General features: G+C 41.1%; 1 protein-coding gene across 1 annotated transcript in view; it reads left to right on the top strand.

Moving 5' to 3' along the window:
• Positions 1 to 20,312, top strand: part of ACACA (acetyl-CoA carboxylase alpha) — a 776,656-nt gene that overhangs the window by 337,116 nt on the left and 419,228 nt on the right. Inside the window, exons 35-41 of the mRNA XM_075335853.1 lie at positions 2,898 to 2,939; positions 3,256 to 3,471; positions 5,423 to 5,578; positions 14,189 to 14,392; positions 18,090 to 18,245; positions 19,121 to 19,267; positions 19,781 to 20,050. Coding sequence (XP_075191968.1) covers positions 2,898 to 2,939; positions 3,256 to 3,471; positions 5,423 to 5,578; positions 14,189 to 14,392; positions 18,090 to 18,245; positions 19,121 to 19,267; positions 19,781 to 20,050 — 1,191 coding nt within the window. The remainder of the gene's footprint in view (positions 1 to 2,897; positions 2,940 to 3,255; positions 3,472 to 5,422; positions 5,579 to 14,188; positions 14,393 to 18,089; positions 18,246 to 19,120; positions 19,268 to 19,780; positions 20,051 to 20,312) is intronic.

Genomic DNA, 20,312 nt, shown 5'->3' with positions numbered 1-20,312 from the left:
GACCGATTATGCTGATCAGACACTTCCAAGGTGGAGAGAGAAAAAAATAGTTTCTGCAATGTCAGCCCATTAAAAAAGACTGCACTTGGAAATCAACCGAGTGCAGTCTGATGTTTTTCAAAGACTTTCTCAGATCAAAATCGGACATACCACTAAATTTTTCCTCATACCACTCGTTCTAAGGAAAAAATCTGACATGTACACAGTCCCATAAAATATCATAGGTCTGAGTGCTATCCGAGAAAATTTTGGATACCACTCAGACAAGAAAATCAGTTGTGTGAACAAGCCCTACTAGAGATTTAATTTACGAAGGAGGGAAGCCGATCCACAAAACACCATACTTCAAGGTGGAGAGCAAAATTGGGGATGGCATTTCTCTGTAGCATTGATAGATTTTGATCTGGAGCCCATCGGGCCCAAGTGATTTATTCAATGCCATGTCCAAAATAGATGATTGAATTTCGCACAGAGTGAGGTGGCCCTTCAACATATTAGCATACTCATGTGAGTGAGAGGGGATTTGAATATATTGTTGCTTAGCTTCTCTAACCTGGGACTCCAAGGACATCTCCTCTTGTGCTCTTGGGCTTTTAAGGCTAGGTTCACACACTGCGTTTTTTTGACGCTGCGTTTTTGTGCGTTTTTTTGCGGCAAAAACCGCACAAAAACACACCCGCGTCGAAAAAACGGTTTGGTTTGTTTTTTGCTGCGTTTTTGCTCACTGCGTCTTTATGCGTTTTTTATCAGTGAACAAAAAAAAGGTCTGATGTCATTTCCTTCTTCAATATGTTCTTCATTCTCCACTAGTGTATGCAGGAGAGCAGACAGCAGCTGCAGAACTACAAGGCTCAGCATGCTCCATCCAGGACTGTATGCTGGAGGGAGAGTCAGGGGGAGCAGACCTACAAGGCTCAGCATCCTCCATCCAATAGTGTATGCAGGAGAGCAGACAGCAGCTGTCGAACTACAAGGCTCAGCATCCTCCTTCCAGGACTGTATGCAGGATTTCTTTGCCCCCCCAAACAAAAAAAATGACGTGGGCTTCACCATATTTTTGTATGCTAGCCGGGTACAGCAGGCAGGTACGGGCTGCCCCCAACCCCCAGCTGCCTATTTGTACCCAGCTGGGAACCAAAAATATAGAGAAGCCCTTTTTTTTAATTATTTCATGAATTTCATGAAATAATTAAAAAAAAAAATGACGTGAGCTTCGCCATATTTTTGTGTCCAGCCGGGTACAACTAGGCAGCTGGGGATTGGAATCCACAGTGCAGGGTGCCCATGCTTTCTGGGCACCCCCGCTGAGAATTGCAGTCCGCTGCCACCCCAGAAAATGGCGCTTTCATAGAAGCGCCATCTTCTGGCGCTGTATCCAACTCTTCCAGCTGCCCTGATGCCGGGTGGCTCACTGGGTAATAAGGGGGTTAGGGCTAGCTGTATAATATCAGCTGGCCCTAAGCCCGAAATTCATGGTGTCACGCCAATATTAGGCATGGCCACCATGAATTTCTAGTAAAGATAAAAAAAACCACAACACACAGAAAAATATTTTTATTAGAAATAAAACACAACACAATTAGTGACTCCATCTTTATTGAAATAAAGAACCCCCCTCCGCAGTAATCCTGGGTCAAGGGTCCCGCGCCGTCCAATCCGGATCCAATATCATCTGATCAGTTTGCTGGAAGGCAAAGCGATCAGATGATGTGTCATGTTCAAGTGCCTGAATCACATCACTCAGCAGCTGATTGTATAAAAGCCGTTTATACAATCAGCAGATGCATCGGTGCAAAGAAAAAAAAAATACTCACTTATGTGCTGATTACTGGCAGCTCCTGGAGCGGAGTCTGATCCTGTCCGATCGCTGCAGGAGTGCGTCTCCTGACGCATCCGCTGATAGGTTAAACCGGCCGGCCGCTGGCGTCACCCCGAGACTTACGATCAGCTGATACGTCAGGTGACTGCATGAGGTGATCCATCGCCAGGTCCTGCATCCTGCAGGCATACGTACCCGTGGAGACTGCACACACCCAGAGCGGTGGTACCGGGAGGAGGAGCAGGGAGCGGGCATGGCACCGGGACCCTGCAGACAGGTGAGTATGACATTTTTTTTTTCTACTGTTCACTTTTGTTTTCGCAGCCGCTTCCACCTCCTGCCCGTACATGACGCCGCACGGCAGCTGACATGCACAGGACGGGAGGTGGAAGTGGCGGTGACGGTACCGGGAGGATTCACGCTTCTGTGTTTACTGACCGAAGGAATCCTCTTCCTGTACACGTCACTTTACTACCCACCTCCTGCATTTATAGCTGCGTTTTTGGTCTTAGAAACGCACCAAAACGCACCTATTTGCGTTTCTCATTGCGTCTTTCAACATCCCATTGCACTCAATGGATGAAAAGCGCGGGAATAATTGACATGCTGCGTTTTTGTGGCACCACAAAAATGCAGCTGAAAAAAACCACTGTGTGCAAACATGAAAACTCATAGACTTTGCTGGGGAAGCAAAGTCATGCAGTTTTCTGAGCAAAAACGCACCCGAAAACTGCGCAAAAACGCAGCGAAAAACGCACTGTGTGAACTTACCCTAACAAAAGAGTTAGAGGATGTGAGACCTCCCAACAAAGAAGAATAAATTATACTGTGTCTTTTCACAAACCTACACCTCATTGTGCTCAGCTTCTCCTCATTACCATACTGTCTACAGACGGAACTTCATCTACAACCTAACAGGTTTTCTTTAATTAGCATGATGCTTATCCATTATAGTGACCGTCCTATGTTATAGTTTATATACTAATATTTTCCAGTTCTTTTCATTTTTGTGCACTGTAGTATATTTGTATTATTATTAATTCTTAACTTGAAATGTTGTTTTTTTCCCAATCTTTAGAGGGAGTTTCCCAAATTCTTTACTTTCCGGGCAAGAAACAAGGTATGTCTTTTGTTACAGATGTTGTTTTTTTTTTTTAATTCCAAAATTTTAGAATGAATTAAAGTAATAGATGTTATCTAGATGGGAAGATCATCTTAACATAAACAAGAATAAGCATAATAAAAACTTAACACACACCTTGAGACAGTGGTTACGCTAATTCTTGAGAAGACCCAAAATTAATGATTTTATATTCTAGTGCATGATTGCTAAATTATCACAGGTGGAAAATTATATAGGTTTTTTTATTCATGGATTTTGTGTGTTTTGGGGGGTTTTTTTTGCAATAATTCTGTAAAATTTGGTATTTTTGAAGTTTGAAGAAGACCGAATTTACAGACATTTGGAGCCTGCCCTTGCCTTCCAGTTAGAACTGAACCGTATGAGAAACTTTGACTTAACAGCCATTCCATGTGCGAACCATAAAATGCATTTGTATTTGGGGGCTGCTAAAGTAGAAGAAGGAACTGAAGTGACCGATTATAGGTTCTTTGTCCGTGCAATCATCCGACACTCAGATCTAGTTACCAAGGTGGGTATGACTGTATTTTTAATTTTTACTAACCGCTCTACATATATACAAATAATGCGGAAGAATGCAGGACAAAATCAAATATTAAGGAGTCGATCCATGCACAAAATATGCCTCTGACAGCAAGAAGTACAAAAAAAATACTGCAGACTAAGTCATAGTCAACCAAGAGACACCCAGGTAATTAGCCCATGCTCATTATTGGCTGCATTTTATCTTAAAGGGGTAGTATGGACTAAAATGACAAGTCAGCAGTCACTCTTTGTGACTCGTGACTCTTCTGTGACTGCAGTCTTGTGAATCCTCACAACGTGCGCCACAAGGATTCTCTGGTATCAGAGCTGGGAACTGCGGTCATGTGGCTGCGAGTATGCAACATGCATAGTCCCAGCTACATTCCAACTAGAGGGAAAAGCCTCACTCAATGGAAGTGTATTGAGCGAGCTCACGCCTATCTAGTCGGATTCTAGGCAGGAGTATGCATATTGTATATTTGCGGCCACATGACCTGTTGTTCTCGGCTCTGACAAGGGAGAATTCTCCCAGTGCACCGTGTGTGCGATGTGAGTATTCACAAGACTAGAAGGACTGCTGACTTGTTAAACAACCCCTTTAAATAGGTCTCTTTCCAGTGTTATACCACCCCTGGACTAAGCATTTTTGTGAAATGCACATGGGTGTTTTGGTTTCGTGGTCCCCTGCATGACCTCTTCTTTTCCATAGTTTGCATCCTACCTGGTATACAATTAGTTTTAGTGGCAATAAGAAATACTAATGCCCCGATTCATCAGTGCTTATGTGTGTGTTCTGCTGGTTTTTTACTCAATTCATTGTTCTATTTCCACCTTTTTTTAAGTCTATTTGATATGTACTCGCCTTTTTATTTTATTTGTTTTTCTGTTTTATGGGAGGAGTTTAATGAATCTAGTGGTTTTCAGCTTCAAAATTCACCAAATTTTGTAAATTTTAAAAAAGTGGCAAAGTTTGGCGCAACTCTAAACCAGTTGCCCGCTTGTGATAACTTTATTCATGGCTCCCAAAGAGTTGCATCTTTTAAGATATTTTGTAAAACAGGAGATCAAAAAGTTTAAAAACTTTGCGCCAAATTCATGAATCTCATGCACCATATTGATGAATTTGACACATTACCCACAAGTAAATATCTGCAAACATAAAAAGAAAAGAGACTAAAAAAACTGCAAATGATGATGCCTTGGACTCTAGTATTCCTTTATTACTTTTGGTGTAGGTGGCATATTTGGTGTACTGATTTATGATCCATTCCATGCCAAACCTCTTCTTTAGGCCAAGTTCACATGTTTATTAATCATTCGTTAGAACAAATCCAGCAGCAATCCATTGGCAAAAAAGTTGTGCAAACACAAGTTTTTTGTCCGTTTTGAAGAAATTGATTCTTGGAGGATCCATTTTTTTTTAACATTGATGTCTATAAAAAATGGATCTGTTAACGGATTGCTATTTAGCCTCCATATTTCTTTCATTCGTAAAGGATCCGCTTTCTGCTTACTGGATCAGTTTGAAATAGAAGATTAATAGAACGGATAAGTTAATGGCATGCTAACGGATGATTATTGGACCTGTGAACTCAGCCTTAAATATACCACGATCTAGTTCTATTTGCTGGCTACTTTTTTGTTGAATTTGGTTCGAATGTAAGAATCTGTAGAATACCTTGAATCCGAAAGTTTTTTAAAAACCCGGTTCACTAACATTGTGCTGTACTTTGCGGTGTAACTTCGGTGTGGATTCCACAACCAAAATTCCACAACAAGAACGCAAACTGTGAATCAACCCTAAAATAGCATTTTTGTTCAGACAGCCGTATTTCAAAGTCTGACCTACTTCTACAATTGCTTACTAATTTTCTTGACATTAAATGAACATGAAAACAAATCTTCCAGAAACGCCCCTCTTCTGTTTTCACGAATAGGAAGCATCATTTGAGTACCTTCAAAATGAAGGCGAGCGGCTTCTTCTGGAAGCCATGGATGAACTGGAAGTGGCGTTTAATAATACCAATGTCCGCACCGACTGCAATCACATCTTCTTAAACTTTGTACCTACTGTAATCATGGACCCTTCAAAGGTACGCATCCTTATTTATACATGTTACTTTCTTTATCTTGACATGCTGTGTATAGTAAAAGCAAATTCTGTTACTTCAGAATATCAGAAAGAAAATAATGTCTCTCCAGGAAATCCATTAGTATATGCTTTTATTTTTTAATCAGATGCATTTTGTTAAAGATTTTCCGAACATTTACAATAAAAAAACTGATTAATGGTCCCATATTAATCACCACACAAAAATGTAGTTCTACCCACACCTCCTTCCGGAACCCATGACCATGAACACATTTGATAGGGAAAAGCTTAAAAGTAACTTCTCCGATATATTGTGACAATACAATAAATTGAGATAAGTCCCAAAATAATGCGATATGAAGCTATCTTACAAACAGGAATTGTCATCCAACAGAAGTCCATTTACAAAGTCCACATAAAGTATAGAAAGGAAGTGTATGCTTTTATTAATAAACGTGCCTAATCAATAAAGTGTGGTTGTCCATTGCATTGTCTAGATATATCATTAGAAAAAGTTAATATCATCGTATGATTTCAATCTGTCCGTTATACAGTTAATAAATATCCCTTTAACTTACCACCTATGATCTTGATATTTCATATAGTGATATAAAGATAACATATCTGTGACTCAAAAAGCTTAATATCACACACACAATACTGTATATATACGGGGGATCACAAAAGTGAGTATATCCTTGACAATTTTGTAAATATCTTATTACATCTTTCCATGGGACAACACTGAAGATCTGACACTTTGATACAATGTAAAGTAGTCAGTGTGCAGCTTGTATAACAGTGTAAATTTGGTGTGCCCTCTAAATAACTCAACACACAGCCATTAATGTCACATCCGCTGGCAAATTGTACCCAATTAGCTATTTTTCCACAGCAGTGTCATGTGACTCATTAGTATTACAAGATCTCAGGTGTGAATAGGGCGCAGGTGTCTTAACTTTGCTGTTATCGTTCACACACTCTCTCATACTGGTCACTGGAATTTCAACATGGCACGGTAATGCCTGCCTGGATCCACAGACTCAGACGTGCTGTAAAGAACAGGCTAGAGGGAAGCCACTCACCAAGCAGGATGCCTAGAACCCTGAAACCCTTTAACCCCTATACAGGGATTTGGAATTACACAGGGCCCAAGGTGATAACTACCTGTGGCAGGTTGCAGTCCGAGAGAGTAGTAGTCAGTTAGGATCAAACCAGGAAATGCGGAACAGGGACAGAATCGGCAGGCAAGGACGTAATCAGAAACAAGCAGAGGTCAAAACCGGATCGGGCAGCGAGGTATAAAAACAGCAGGCAGGAGACTTAGTCAGGAAACATGCGGTAATCAGCACATGAAATCACAGAACAGGACAGAACTAGAACCAGAATTTTCAGAACTATCTCTGGCAGAGGTCAGCAGATAGAAGGGGCATTAAAAAGGGTGCGGTGTCTTCCCATAGGCTGTAGCTGAATGATGGTACTTCAGATCCCCAGGAAACCCAGACCAGTGGATGAGCGGAGCCTGCGCCCACCAACGCCGCTGGCATCGACTTCTCTCCCATCACCAGCACTATCCACGGCAGGAACACGGCATCGCCTGGCGATCGGAGTAGAAGTCGAAGGAGCGGACTCCGGTGGTGACGTAACAGCCACCTCATGGCAAAGAATTCTGAGGATCTGAGAAAAAGAATATTGTTCTACATGAAGATGGCCTAGGGAATAAGAATTGCCAACACCTTGAAACTGAGCTGAAGCACGGTGGCCAAAATCATACAGTGGGTTAACAAGACAGGGTTCCATTTAGAACAGGCCTCACCATGGTCGACCACAGAAGTTGAGTGCACGTGCTCAGCATCATATCCAGAGGTTATGCTTTCAAAAAAGATGTATGAATACCACCAGCCTTGCTGCAGAGGTTAAAGGGGTGGGGGTCAGCCTGTCACTGCTCAGACCATATGCTACACACTCAAATTGGTCTGCATGGCTGTCGCCCCAGAATTAAGCCTCTTCTAAAGATAATGTACAAGAAAGCCGGTAAACAGTTTGTTTCTGTGTAGTCTGATGAGACCAAGAAAAATCTAATTTGGTTCAAATGGTGTCAAACGTGTGGCAACAACCAGACGGAGAGTACAAAGACAAGTGTAGCAGTGCTGCCAGCTGTGAGGAGGCACAGTTCATTGAGGGAACCATGAAAGCCAATATGTACTGTGACATACTAAAGCAGAGCATGATCCCTTTCCTTTCATATTCCAACATAATTCCAAACACACCTCCAAGATGACCACTGCTTTGCTAAAGAAAGTGACGGTAAAGGTGCTGGACTGGGCAAACATGTCTTCAGACCTAAACCCTGTTGAGAATCTGTGGGACCTCTTCAAACTGAAGGTGGACGAACGCAAGGTCTCTAACACTCACCAGCTCCGTGATGTCGTCATGGAGGAGTGGAAGAGGATTCCAGTGGCTCCTATGAAGCTTTAGTGAACTGCATGCCCAAGAGAATTAAGATCGTGCTTGAAAATAATCGTTACCACACAAAATATTTATTTTGGCAAGGTTAGACATTAATATGCATACAGCTGCACACTAAAACACCAACAATGTATAAGGGTACTCTGGTACTGTATAACTGCTATATGACAAAATGAGATTTTTAGTTTATGTATTGGCCAATGCATGAAAACCCGGAAACCAATGGCATGGTCATCTCAATAATCCGGATACCTAACTTAAATGCCACTATCTAGGTTAAAAACATCCGTGTCTGGGCAGCTAGACTAAAAAAATCTAACTTGAAATACCACTAGTTGGATCAACCTCCATGTTTGGGCAGCTAGGACTCCTGGTATAAAGGTTATGAACACAGCCTGGTTTATAGGGCAGAGTGTTCAGTCAGAAAGAGACTCACTACAAATATTTAAAAAAAAATGACGCGCACATCCAACAAGTGTGAATAGGTGCTAGCTGAAAAAACATAGTAAATATAAGATGCCAATACATAAACTAAAAATCTCATTTTTTCATATAGCAGTTATGCAGTACCAGAGTTCCCTTATACATTGTTGGCTTTTTAGTGTGCAGCTGTATGCATCTTATATTTACTATGTTTTTTTCAGCTAGCACCTATTCACACTTGTTGGATGTGCGGGTCAGTTTTTTGAAATATTTGAGGTTAGACATTAATTGCTGTATATAAACAACATCTGAACACAACCATATGGGGGAGATTTTTGGTGGTCACAACTGATCACCATAACCCCTATAAAGGACATAAAGGAGGCTGACCGCGCATGCGCCATCATATGCGTCGCCACAGCGTGTGATCTGAAACAGCTGATTTGTGGGTATTTATACCCTGGGAATGACACTATTTCTTGCGACCCCCCCTTGTGAAGAAGCCCTCGCGAAACGCGTCGGGGTCTGTGGAGCCGCACCTCTATCTTGCTGACTTGGCCACTATGGGTATGTGTCCCTCTTAACCCTTTGTAAATGTATGCCTCTGTTGGTTACCGGGACGGGCAGCAGTGGAATTGTCTGTTTCCCCCCCCTTTTTATACACTCTGTGAGCGATATGCTCTATATAATAGGTATTTTTTACTGACTTTCTGCCTAGCATTAGTTACATCTCTGCATTACGTTGCACTGTATGTACTTTATAGGGTAACCACTTAGTGCTTCTTTTAAAGTTATCATTCATGACACGGATTTCCCAGCCATAGGCTGTTTATGCCTACTATATGTATAGCCAGCAGTGTGGTGCTTGTTCCACTATTTTTTGTATCCTTACCAGCACGTCTTGAACCTTTTAATTGCGCTTGTTTATATAAGTGTTTAATAAAATACTGTTTTTGCATCAAGGTAGTGTTACTGACTCTCTCTTATGGTTTTTTGATTAATTGCTGTATGTTGTTATTTAGAGGGCATACCAAATTTACAAAGGTATACAAGCTGTGCTCAACGTGTCATATCTTCAGTGTTGTCCATTGAAAATATATAATGAAATATTTAAATAAAGAAAAGAAAGAGGGCGCTCCTGTGTGCAAATGTTATAAAACAATTGGTAGGGGTGTACAGCATACACTCACCTTGTAGTGTTGTACTACAGGTACAACACTGTTAATGATGCTGATGGGGGTTCTGATGTTCCCCATTCCTCACCGCCGGGGATCCTGTCCTGTCAGTCCCGCAGGACCTCCTGTTCGTGCAGCCGCTCTCACGATCGTTGTCCGAGGACACGTGTAGCACAGCGCTGTCAGACCGGCGTCAAACAGCAACTCCTACTACGGGCCGGAAGATCCTCATAATGTCGGTAACTGTGTCAAACCAATCCCGTAGTGCAGCGTCAGTGGAAGAAAAAGACTCTTGCTCTGGCTGCAGCAGCCCCGCGAGCTGTCGGAGGGAAATGTAAGCTTAAAGGTCAATATAAAAATGTTCACGGTATCAGCTGCTCTGCTCAGAGAGGAGATAGATGTTATAGATTTATTGATTTATTTGTTGTTAAAAAGCCACAACGCGTATCGGGGGCATGAGCTCCCCCCAGCCTCAGGTAGCAGTAAAATAAACAGAATAATTAAACATATATATATATATATATATATATATATATATATATATATATACAGGGGCATACACAATAATTAGATTAAAACCTCCATCAAAGTGGAAAAAAATAAATAAATTAATTAATAAAACCCTCCCCATACGTAGTTCCAATAGCCCATAGGGATATGGGGGAATTTTTGGGGATGGGCAGACTACAGATTTACAGATTTATATATATATATATATATATATATATATATATATACGGTATATACACACATGTATGTGGGGGTTTAATTAATCTATTTGTTCCACTTTGATCGAGGTTTTAATCCAATTATTGTGAATGCCCCTGTATATACTGTATATGTTTAATTATTCTGCTTATTTTTCTGCTACCTGAGGAAGGGGAGGACATGCCCCCGAAACGCATTGTGGCTTTTTACCATCAACAAATAAATCATTAAATCTACAACATCTATCTCCTCTCTGAGCAGCGCGGCCGATACCGTGAACTTTTCTATATTGAACTTTAATTAAATATTTACAAACATTTCAGCAGTATATTCAGTTTTGTGATATACTGTATATGTATATATGTTTGTATGCATGTATGTATATCATTTATTTTATATAATGTGTGTAGTGTATGGATACATACAATGGGGGAAAAAAATATGTAGTCAGCCATCATATTATAGAAATCTGTCTGTTATATATTTAAAAAAATATACCTTTAACTGACTACCTATGGTCTTGAAATTTTATATATTGATATAAAAATAAAATATCTGTGACTCTAAAACCTTATGACATGCACATACTGTATATATGTTGCGTAAATAGTGGGTTTATGGCTCTAAATACAGTAGGGGGGAAAAAAGTATTTAGTCAGCCACCAATTGTGCAAGTTCTCCCACTTAAAAAGATGAGAGAGGCCTGTAATTGACATCATAGGTAGACCACAACCATGAGAGACAAAATGAGAAAACAAATCCAGAAAATCATCTTGTCTGATTTGGCAAGATTTTTTTGCAAATTATGATGGAAAATAAGTATTTTGTCAATAACAAGTTCATCTCAATATTTTGTTATATATCCTTTGTTGGCAATGACAGAGGTCAACTGTTTTCTGTAAGTCTTCATAAGGCCTAGGACACACGGCGAGAAAAACGGTGGGGGTGGAATGTGGAAATCGCATTCCACTCTGACCAATATTACTATATAGGGCAGTATCCATGAGCGATTATTTTCTCAGCCCTAATCGGACAGAGAAAACAGTTGCAGCATGCTGCGAGTGCAATGCGAGCTTGTTTCACTCGCATCCATTCAAGTCTATGGGCTAGAGAAACATTGTATTGCTCTCGCGTTACACTGGTGTAACGCGAGAACAGTGCGATTCTCGCATCAGCTGGCAACGGAGGAGAGAGAGAGAGAGAGAGAGAAATTCCTCCCTCTTTTCCGTAGCGCCGTCCCTCTCCTCCGCGGCACTGGCTCTTCTCTCCACAATTGTGGTCTGATCGCACGATCAGACCAAGGTTGCATGACACTCGGCTCCCACTGTGCTGCGAGCGTGAGCCAAGTGTCATGCGAGGACTTGCACAAATCCCCGTGTGGCCTCAGCCAAAGGTCGGCACATACTGTTGGTGGTATGTTGGCCCACTTCACCATGCATATCTCCTCTAGAGCAGTGATGTTTTCGGCCTGTCGCTGGGCAACATGGACTTTCAACTCCCTCCAAAGGTTTTCAATGGGGTTGAGATCTGGAGATTGGCTGGGCCACTCCAGGACCTTCATATGCTTCTTACAAAGCCAATCCTTCATTGCCCTAGTGGTGTGCTTTGGATCATTATCATGCTGAGAGATCCAGCCACGTTTTATCTTCAATGCCCTTGCTGATGGAAGGAGGTTTGCATTCAAAATGTCACAATACACGGCCCCATTTATTATTTCATGTACAGGGATCAGTCGTCCTGGTCCCTTTGCAGAGAAACAGCCCCAAAGCATGATGCCGACACACCCATGCTTCACAGTAGGTATGGTTTTCTTTGGATGCAACTCGGCATTCTGTCTCCTCCAAACATGACGAGTTGTGTTTCTACCAAACAGTTCTACTTTGGTTTCATCAGACCATATGGCATTCTCTCAATACTCTTCTGGATAATCCAAATGCTCTCTAGCAAACTTCAGACAGGCCCAGACATGTACTGGCTTAAGCAGGGGAACACCTCTAGCCATGCAGGATCTGAGTCCCTGGTGGCGTAGTGTTTTACTGATGATAGCTTTTGTTACGTTAGTCCCAGTTCTATGCAGGTCATTCACTAGGTCCCCCTGTGTGGTTCTGAGGTTTTCGTTCACTGTTCTTGTGATCATTTTCACCCCACGGGGTGAGATCTTGCGTGAATCCCCAGATCGAAGGAATTATCAGTGGTCTTGTGTGTCTTCCATTTTCTTATTATTGCTCCCACAGTTGATTTCATCACACCAAGCTGCTTGCCTACTGCAGATTCAGTCTTCCCAGCCTGATGCAGGGGTACAAATTTATTTCTGGTGTCATTCGACAGCTCTTTGGTCTTCACCATAGTGGAGTTTGGAGTGTGACACTTTGAGGTTTTGGACAGGTGTCTTTTATACTGATAACAAGTTCAAACAGGTGCCATTACTACAGGTAATGAGTGGAGGACAGAGGAGCCTCTTAAAGAAGAAATTACAGGTCTGTGAGAGACAGAAATCTGGCATGTTTTTAGATGACTACTTATTTTCCACCATAATTTTCACAAAAAAAATCTTGCCAAATCAGACAAGGAGATTTTCTGGATTTGTATTCTCATATTGTCTCTCATAGTTGTGGTCTACCTATGATGTCAATTACAGGCCTCTCTCATCTTTTTAAGTGGGAGAACTTGCACAATTGGTGGCTGAATAAATACTTTTTTACCCCACTGTATTTAGAGCCATTAAACCAACTATATAGGCAATATATATATACAGTATGTGCATGTCATAAGGTTTTAGAGTCACAGATATTTTATTTTTATATCAATATATAAAATTTCAAGACCATAGGTGGTCAGTTAAAGGTATATTTTTTTTAGATATATAACACAGATTTCTATAGTATGATGGATATTATCTTTCTTTATATCTCTAGTTGTTCAGTGTACACCTACATTTTATTTAATCAGTGCTTTTATATATAACAGTATATCTTGGTGTATTACCTGGGGAGCTGTTTTTGTGTGTGTTGATTTGTTTGGGTCGAAGGACGCTGACTATTCTAATGGGGGAAAAGAGGATAGGTGAACATACTTAAAAGCATATTATAATAAAGCATGTGGGTTATATAATGACTGTCCTCACATAGTACTGGAAATGTTACCCCCGATTTTCACAAATATGTTGGGGATATTCAATAAAGTGTTTAATATGGAAATAGCTTTTGAACATTGTGATTATTAAGCTACAGTTGTTGTCACTGGTTTAACACAAGAAGGACTTAGGAAAGGTTTTGACGATAATGTAGACAACCTCTTTTTAAATGAAGTAGTCCCTCAGGTAAAAATAAAAATAGCAAACACAAACCCTTTAGCGTTATTCCAGTGATGTCCGCACTTGGGCTTGGGTGACCTTTTTATACCATGTCATACCTGCAGCCAGTCAGTGGCCACTATAGATCTGCTGCGGTCTCACTTCCCTTGGATAAATGTCGAGCAGCCTAATACTAGCCACTGATTGGCTGTAGAGCTCAGGTGACATGGTTATGCCTTGTCAGCCGGTCAGTGGCCGCTATTGGTCTGCTGCGCTCTCAATTCTCTCGGATAAATGTTAGACAGCCTAATAGTGGCCACTGATTGGCTGTAAAGCTCATGTGACATAATAATATCATGCAAACTCTGGGAGACAACACTGGAACGCCATCAGTGCTGGTGGTGAGTGTATTATTATTTTTTTTTTTTTTTACAAGGGGGACTACGTCATTTACAGGTAGTGACAACTTTTCATCATTTACATTTGTGGTGGTGGAAAGGTAGCTTATTTTTAACAATTCTATTTATATGCCTTTTTCTAATAGATTGAGGAGTCTGTTCGGAGCATGGTTATGCGGTATGGAAGTCGACTGTGGAAACTACGTGTCCTACAAGCGGAGTTAAAAATTAATATTCGTTTAACACCAACTGGAAAACAGATTCCAATTCGCTTATTCCTGACCAATGAATCTGGGTACTACTTGGACATTAGCTTGTACAAAGAAGTGACAGACTCCAGAACTGCACAGGTAGCCAAAGGATGGGGGCAGGCTATGCTTGTTGGTAGGACTATTTGTTTTGTTTTTTTTTTCCAATTGACTAAAGGGGGCTTTACACGCTACGACATCGCTAATGCGAACTCGTTGGGGTCACGGAATTGGTGACGCACATCCGGCCGCATTAGCGATGCCGTTGCGTGTGACACCGTTGAACGATTTTGCATCATCGCAAAAACGTGCAAAATCGCTCATCGGTGACATGGGGGTCCATTCTCAAAAATCGTTACTGCAGCAGTAACGAGGTTGTTCCTCGTTCCTGCGGCAGCACACATCGCTCCGTGTGACACCGCAGGAACGAGGAAGCTCTCCTTACCTGCCTCCCGGCCGCTATGCGGAAGGAAGGAGGTGGGCGGGATGTTACGTCCCGCTCAGCTCTGCCCCTCCGCTGCTATTGGGCGGCCGCTCAGTGACGTCGCTGTGACGCCGCACGGACCGCCCCCTTATAAAGGAGGCGGTTCGCCGGTCACATCGACGTCGCCGGGCAGGTAAGTATGTGTGATGGGTCTGGGCGATGTTGTGCGGCATGGGCAGCGATTTGCCCGTGTCGCGCAACAGATGGGGGCGGGTACCCACACTAGCGATATCGGGACCGATATCGCAGTGTGTAAAGCCCGCTTAAGAATAGTTTTTGTCCTGATTGCTTTGACAAGATAAAGGAGGTTTTAATGTAAGTTTAACTTAAGAGTGCATTTACATTTTTGGTGGAACCATTCGACAGTCTTAAGTCCTATTTCAGGGCAGTGGCAAGTACCCTGCAGAATCTGTAAGCCCTCGTTTCTTCAGTGCCATGACAGTTTGGTAAAGATTCAGTGAGTTAAAACCTCACTTATGGTCACAATAAAGACTTATTATCCGAATCTCCACTAAATATACCATTTGTTTGAATAAATTCTATGCTTTCACTCGAAACAGAGTATGCAGTGAATATCTTTCCCATGTAGTCAGGGCTTCCACTCAAATTCACTAGCACCTTCAGAATATACACGAGCGCACTCCAGATTTTGTTACATTCTGATATAAGGGCTCATTCAGACATCCGATTTCTCTTACTACAAAAACTGCCTTTTTTTCTTTGTTTTTTTTTTTAATCAGAGTGAGGTCAAAGTGTCATCAGTTTTTCTAGTACGTGGCGCACACACATACACCTTCTCCTTTCTGACAGTTTGTGAAAAGCGTACCCCACTCTGATGTTATCCAAGTGTGGTATGATTTTTTTCATGGACCCATAGACTTGCATTGCTGACACTTTCGATCAAAATTGGACAAAAGGCAAAAAATCATGGACATATTTGTGGCTCCATAGACTATCACGGGTATGAGTGCTATCCATGACAACCATGGATATCACTCGTATGCAAAAATCGAATGTCTGAATGAGCCCTAAGTGCAGATTTCGGGAAAGAAGGAATGGGTACTTTGGGTTTCAAAATGACCACTTCTTTGTTCTTCAGCACAGAAAAAATGAAGGCTTCTAATATACTGCTCAAATATTTTATTGAATTGCGACCAAGATAACACAGATTTAAGGCCAACATTTTGTACATTGATGCCCTTGTCAAGGTAATCTTGGTGGTGGAGATGATGTCAGGATAGAAGAACATTCAGGTCACACAGCGCAGCAGGACCCGCATGTTCTTCTATGCTGACATCATCTCCACCATTCCTACAGATTGCCTTGACAAAGGCATCAACTTACAAAACGTTGGACTTTGATCTGTCTTATCTTGTTTGAAGTTCAATATTATCATTTGAGCAGCATTTTAGAAGCCTTCATCTTTTCTATGCTGAAGTTACCATTACACTTAATTGACATGTGATTCTTCTGGCACAAATCTTTACACAATTGAGCAGACCTTTCACTTCATTGTCCTTTGTTCTCACAGGGGATAAGCTACTAACAACTGTGTCTAGTAAAAGCACCTTCCCCTCTATCCATTGAGAAAACAGGCATCAATATAAAAGACTCAGAATTCTCTTGAATGTTAAAAGTTAACAATGACAGTATATAGAATGATGCAGATAAAACAAATTGCACAAAATGTTATTCCATTGAATCTTATACTTTAAGTACTTTTGTTAAAGGTATTCCATAAACTGTAGTGTAACACAGATGTCTTAATAGAGTTAGAGGTTTGGGGGTTTTTTTTACTTACGTACATGGATCTCTGGTTAAAAATCATACTTGTATTTGTGTTTCATGAAATTTTTTACACTGTTTTCCTTCTACTTCCTCTGTGTTGGATTGTCTGTTGCTTGCTGCAGAATGAGGTAACTGTTAGGGCTCATGCGCACGTTACGTACTTACATGCATTTACGCTGCGTATTGCACTGCAGCCTAAATGTATGCAACCTGCATTCACTGCACAATCTATGAAGATTGTGCATAATCCATGTGCACGTTGCTTTTTTGAACGCAACGATTTGGATGCTAAAATTTTTGCCCGAAATCCTTGCGTTCATAAAATGAGCATGTCAATTATTCTGTGTGCTAGGTATGCAGCTCCCACTCTGTCTATGGTGGGGGCAGCAGCCATAGCGAATGAAATCGGCTTTTTTTTAACAAAATACTGCATTCATTCTGCAGTGTTTCTGCGGCGATTTGAAGCGCACATGTGCTGTAAAATCGCTGCAGAATATTCAGCAGTTACGTGTACATGAGCCCTTAGTATGTCAGCAAGATTCGTCAGACAGCAGAATTCAGCTCCCATGTGGACTTATATTTGCTTAGAGGAACTCAGAAGACTATAGACAATAGTTATAAAATTTCCCATTAGACAAGATCACAAACACATTTTAAGTCCACTCATTCTCCTGCTAGCAATAGACAGTGCAACAAAGAGGCTCTAGATGACAGAGCAAAATGTTTAATGAAACCCAATAGCAAAAATAATTTAGCCAATTAACGTGTTCCTAAGAGTGTCTAGTTTAACGTTACCTAAAACTAACATTTTGTATTAAATACTTCTGTGTATTTCAAATAATAAAGGTATTAATACTATATGTGATGTCAGTAGTAACCACCATCAGGTTTTCTTTTATGCACATATATAATATCATACATCTGATTGCAGCTTCTGTATGTGAATATAACATTAGTTATGTCATGAGTACGCTGGAAATATCCCATCTCCAGAGATTGCAGCGAGGAATCTAGTGTCCCCCCGGTTGTGTGACTCCCTCCATAGGGCACTGTTTATGCAGAACAGTGGTAGAGGCTGCCAGATAGCTGGGCAGGCATGAACAGATGGACTGGGGCATGAATGGGACAAGTTCTGAAGACACAGATAGATCTGTGAAATTAGGACTATGCTGTGGTCAAAGCAGGGGACTGCAAAACCAACACCTCCATAGCCAGGATCTGCTCAACATGCTAGAGCAAGGAGCAGTGTATAGCACTGGGATCCTATGTGAGTTGTGTGTGCCTGTAAGCTTAGGATGTTTCTCATTTCACTCTATTCGTTAACTAGAGGATCTACAACAAATGTCATCGTAATTTCTCTACAAGTGGTGTAACTTATAAAGCGGCAAAAATTGTTAGGAAATTGTCATGTATTTTTGTCTCCAGTTTCTAATCCCACTTGATTGTGACTCCGTCAATGACACTTTCATGCAAATACTTTCATTTATCAAATCTACTGCTTAGAGTGTATTTTTGTTTTTTAACTAGATTATGTTCCAGGCTTATGGAGATAAGCAAGGACCGCTACACGGGATGCTAATTAACACACCTTATGTGACGAAAGATCTCCTACAATCAAAAAGGTTTCAAGCACAGTCCTTAGGAACAACCTATGTATATGACATCCCTGAGATGTTTCGTCAGGTAAAGCTTTATATGTATACAGTATGTGTGCATCTCTGTGTTTTGGTCAGTAGATAAAGAGCAAGTAAGGCTACTTTCACAATTGCGTTGTTTTGCATCTGTCACAATTTGTTGTGTGACTGACGCAACGGATGCGTTGCAGATAGTGGCACAACTGATGTGACTGATGCTGCAAAAGAACGATCCGTTGTTTTGTTTTTTTTTTTACTGTTTTACCGGCAGCAGGCTATTGTGAACGATCAGCTGATCACCCGGCCGCCAGGCGATCAGCTGATCATTCACAAAAGCCGGCCGATCAGCTGATCGCTCTCAAAAGCCGGCAGCCGGGCGATCAGCTGATCGTACACAAAAGCCGCTGCCGACCTATCAGCTGATCGTTCGGCCGCCGAGGGAGAGAGAGAAACATAAGAGCTGAGCATGCGCAGTGAAAAAAAAGAAGGATTCCGCCGCTCAAAAAAACGCTACATGCTGCGTTTCTGCCACCCGACTGATCCGTCACGTGGCGGATGCCACGCAGACACATTAGTCGCAATGCGTCGTCAATACAAGTCTGTGGGAAACAACGCAAGCTGTTTGCGACTATTGCAAGTGTGAACGTAGCCTAACAAGGCACATATACTACAGGCTCTTGGTGAAAAAATGCATATATTTCATCTGGATTTTCTGGGTGGAATATATGCTGCGTATTACTGTAGCAGCACAGCCCCTGATTGGGGCAGCAATCACTTTTTCACACAGGGCCTGTAGGTTTGGATTTCTTTTTCTCTAATAATAATAAAGACCTTAATTTATAAACTGGGGCTCACAATCTAAATTCCATATCAGTATGTTTTTGAAATAAATATATGTACTTGTGTTTGCTTATTTACATAAAGGCTTTGCTCAAACTGTGGGAGTCAATGGATGCAACTGTCTATATTCCAAAGAGTCCTCTGCCTTCCGATGTGCTTATTTACACTGAGCTTGTACTGGATGACCAGGGCCAGCTGGTACACATGAATAGGCTTCCTGGTGGGAATGAGGTAAGCACAGTTTTTGCGTCTTTCAACATATTTATAATGTACCTGTAAACTATGCTATAATATATCCTGACAAACGGGTCATCCGTTTGGTTAAAAAATAAAATACAAACTCTGAAATTATGTAAAACAAATAGTCTAAAGTGATAGTAAAAAGGCATAGGATATTGCAGAGGAGGACAGAAGGGAAATTGATAAAAAAAGACAAACCAGCAAAAAACAGTATGTAATGTTGTAAATCTGAGTATAGAACAGATGAATGCAGATGTTAGACGAATCATTATAAAAAAAAACCTGCTTCATAAAGTAGAATTTTGTAATCCGCAGTAATGAAAAGGAGAGCTTGTATCATGAATATCTGTTACATTTAAGATTTTTTTCAAGTGTTTATCTGTAAAACCTCAAGGTAGAGAGGTGTGCTGTCTAGTGAAAGTATAGTGCAGGTATATTTTATTTCCATTATATGTACATTTTCCAAAAAAATTATATATATCTATTTGCTTCATTTTTCTACAGATTGGTATGGTGGCATGGAAAATGACTTTGAAATCTCCAGAGTATCCAGATGGCAGAGATATCATTGTAATAGGCAATGACATTACATACAGGATCGGGTCATTCGGGCCTCAGGAAGATTTGTTGTATTTACGAGCCTCCGAGCTCTCCAGATCACAAGGGATTCCACGTATATATGTTGCAGCAAACAGTGGAGCAAGAATAGGATTGGCTGAAGAGATAAGACATATGTTCCATGTTGCATGGGAAGATGCTACAGACCCTTATAAAGTAAGTTTGTGTCTTACTTTTCACATGGCAAGGCAGCATTATCTGCAACCGCATACCTTCTGTAATTTTGGAGTTGGGATTGTTTTTAATTCATTATCTAAGTTTCTAGTAACAGAGTTGCCATTTTAAGGGAATCTGTTGGCAGGATTTTGCTATGCTATCTGAGGAAAGCAATGTGTAGGGGCTGGGGCTCTGATATCAGCAATATGTTACTAATTTGCTTTATTGGCATACAAACTTAAATTAAAAATGGGCACATTTT

The sequence above is a fragment of the Anomaloglossus baeobatrachus genome, chromosome 2 (genome assembly GCF_048569485.1).
Source record: "Anomaloglossus baeobatrachus isolate aAnoBae1 chromosome 2, aAnoBae1.hap1, whole genome shotgun sequence".
Taxonomy (NCBI): domain Eukaryota; kingdom Metazoa; phylum Chordata; class Amphibia; order Anura; family Aromobatidae; genus Anomaloglossus; species Anomaloglossus baeobatrachus.
This window is presented reverse-complemented; position numbering and strand designations above follow the sequence as displayed.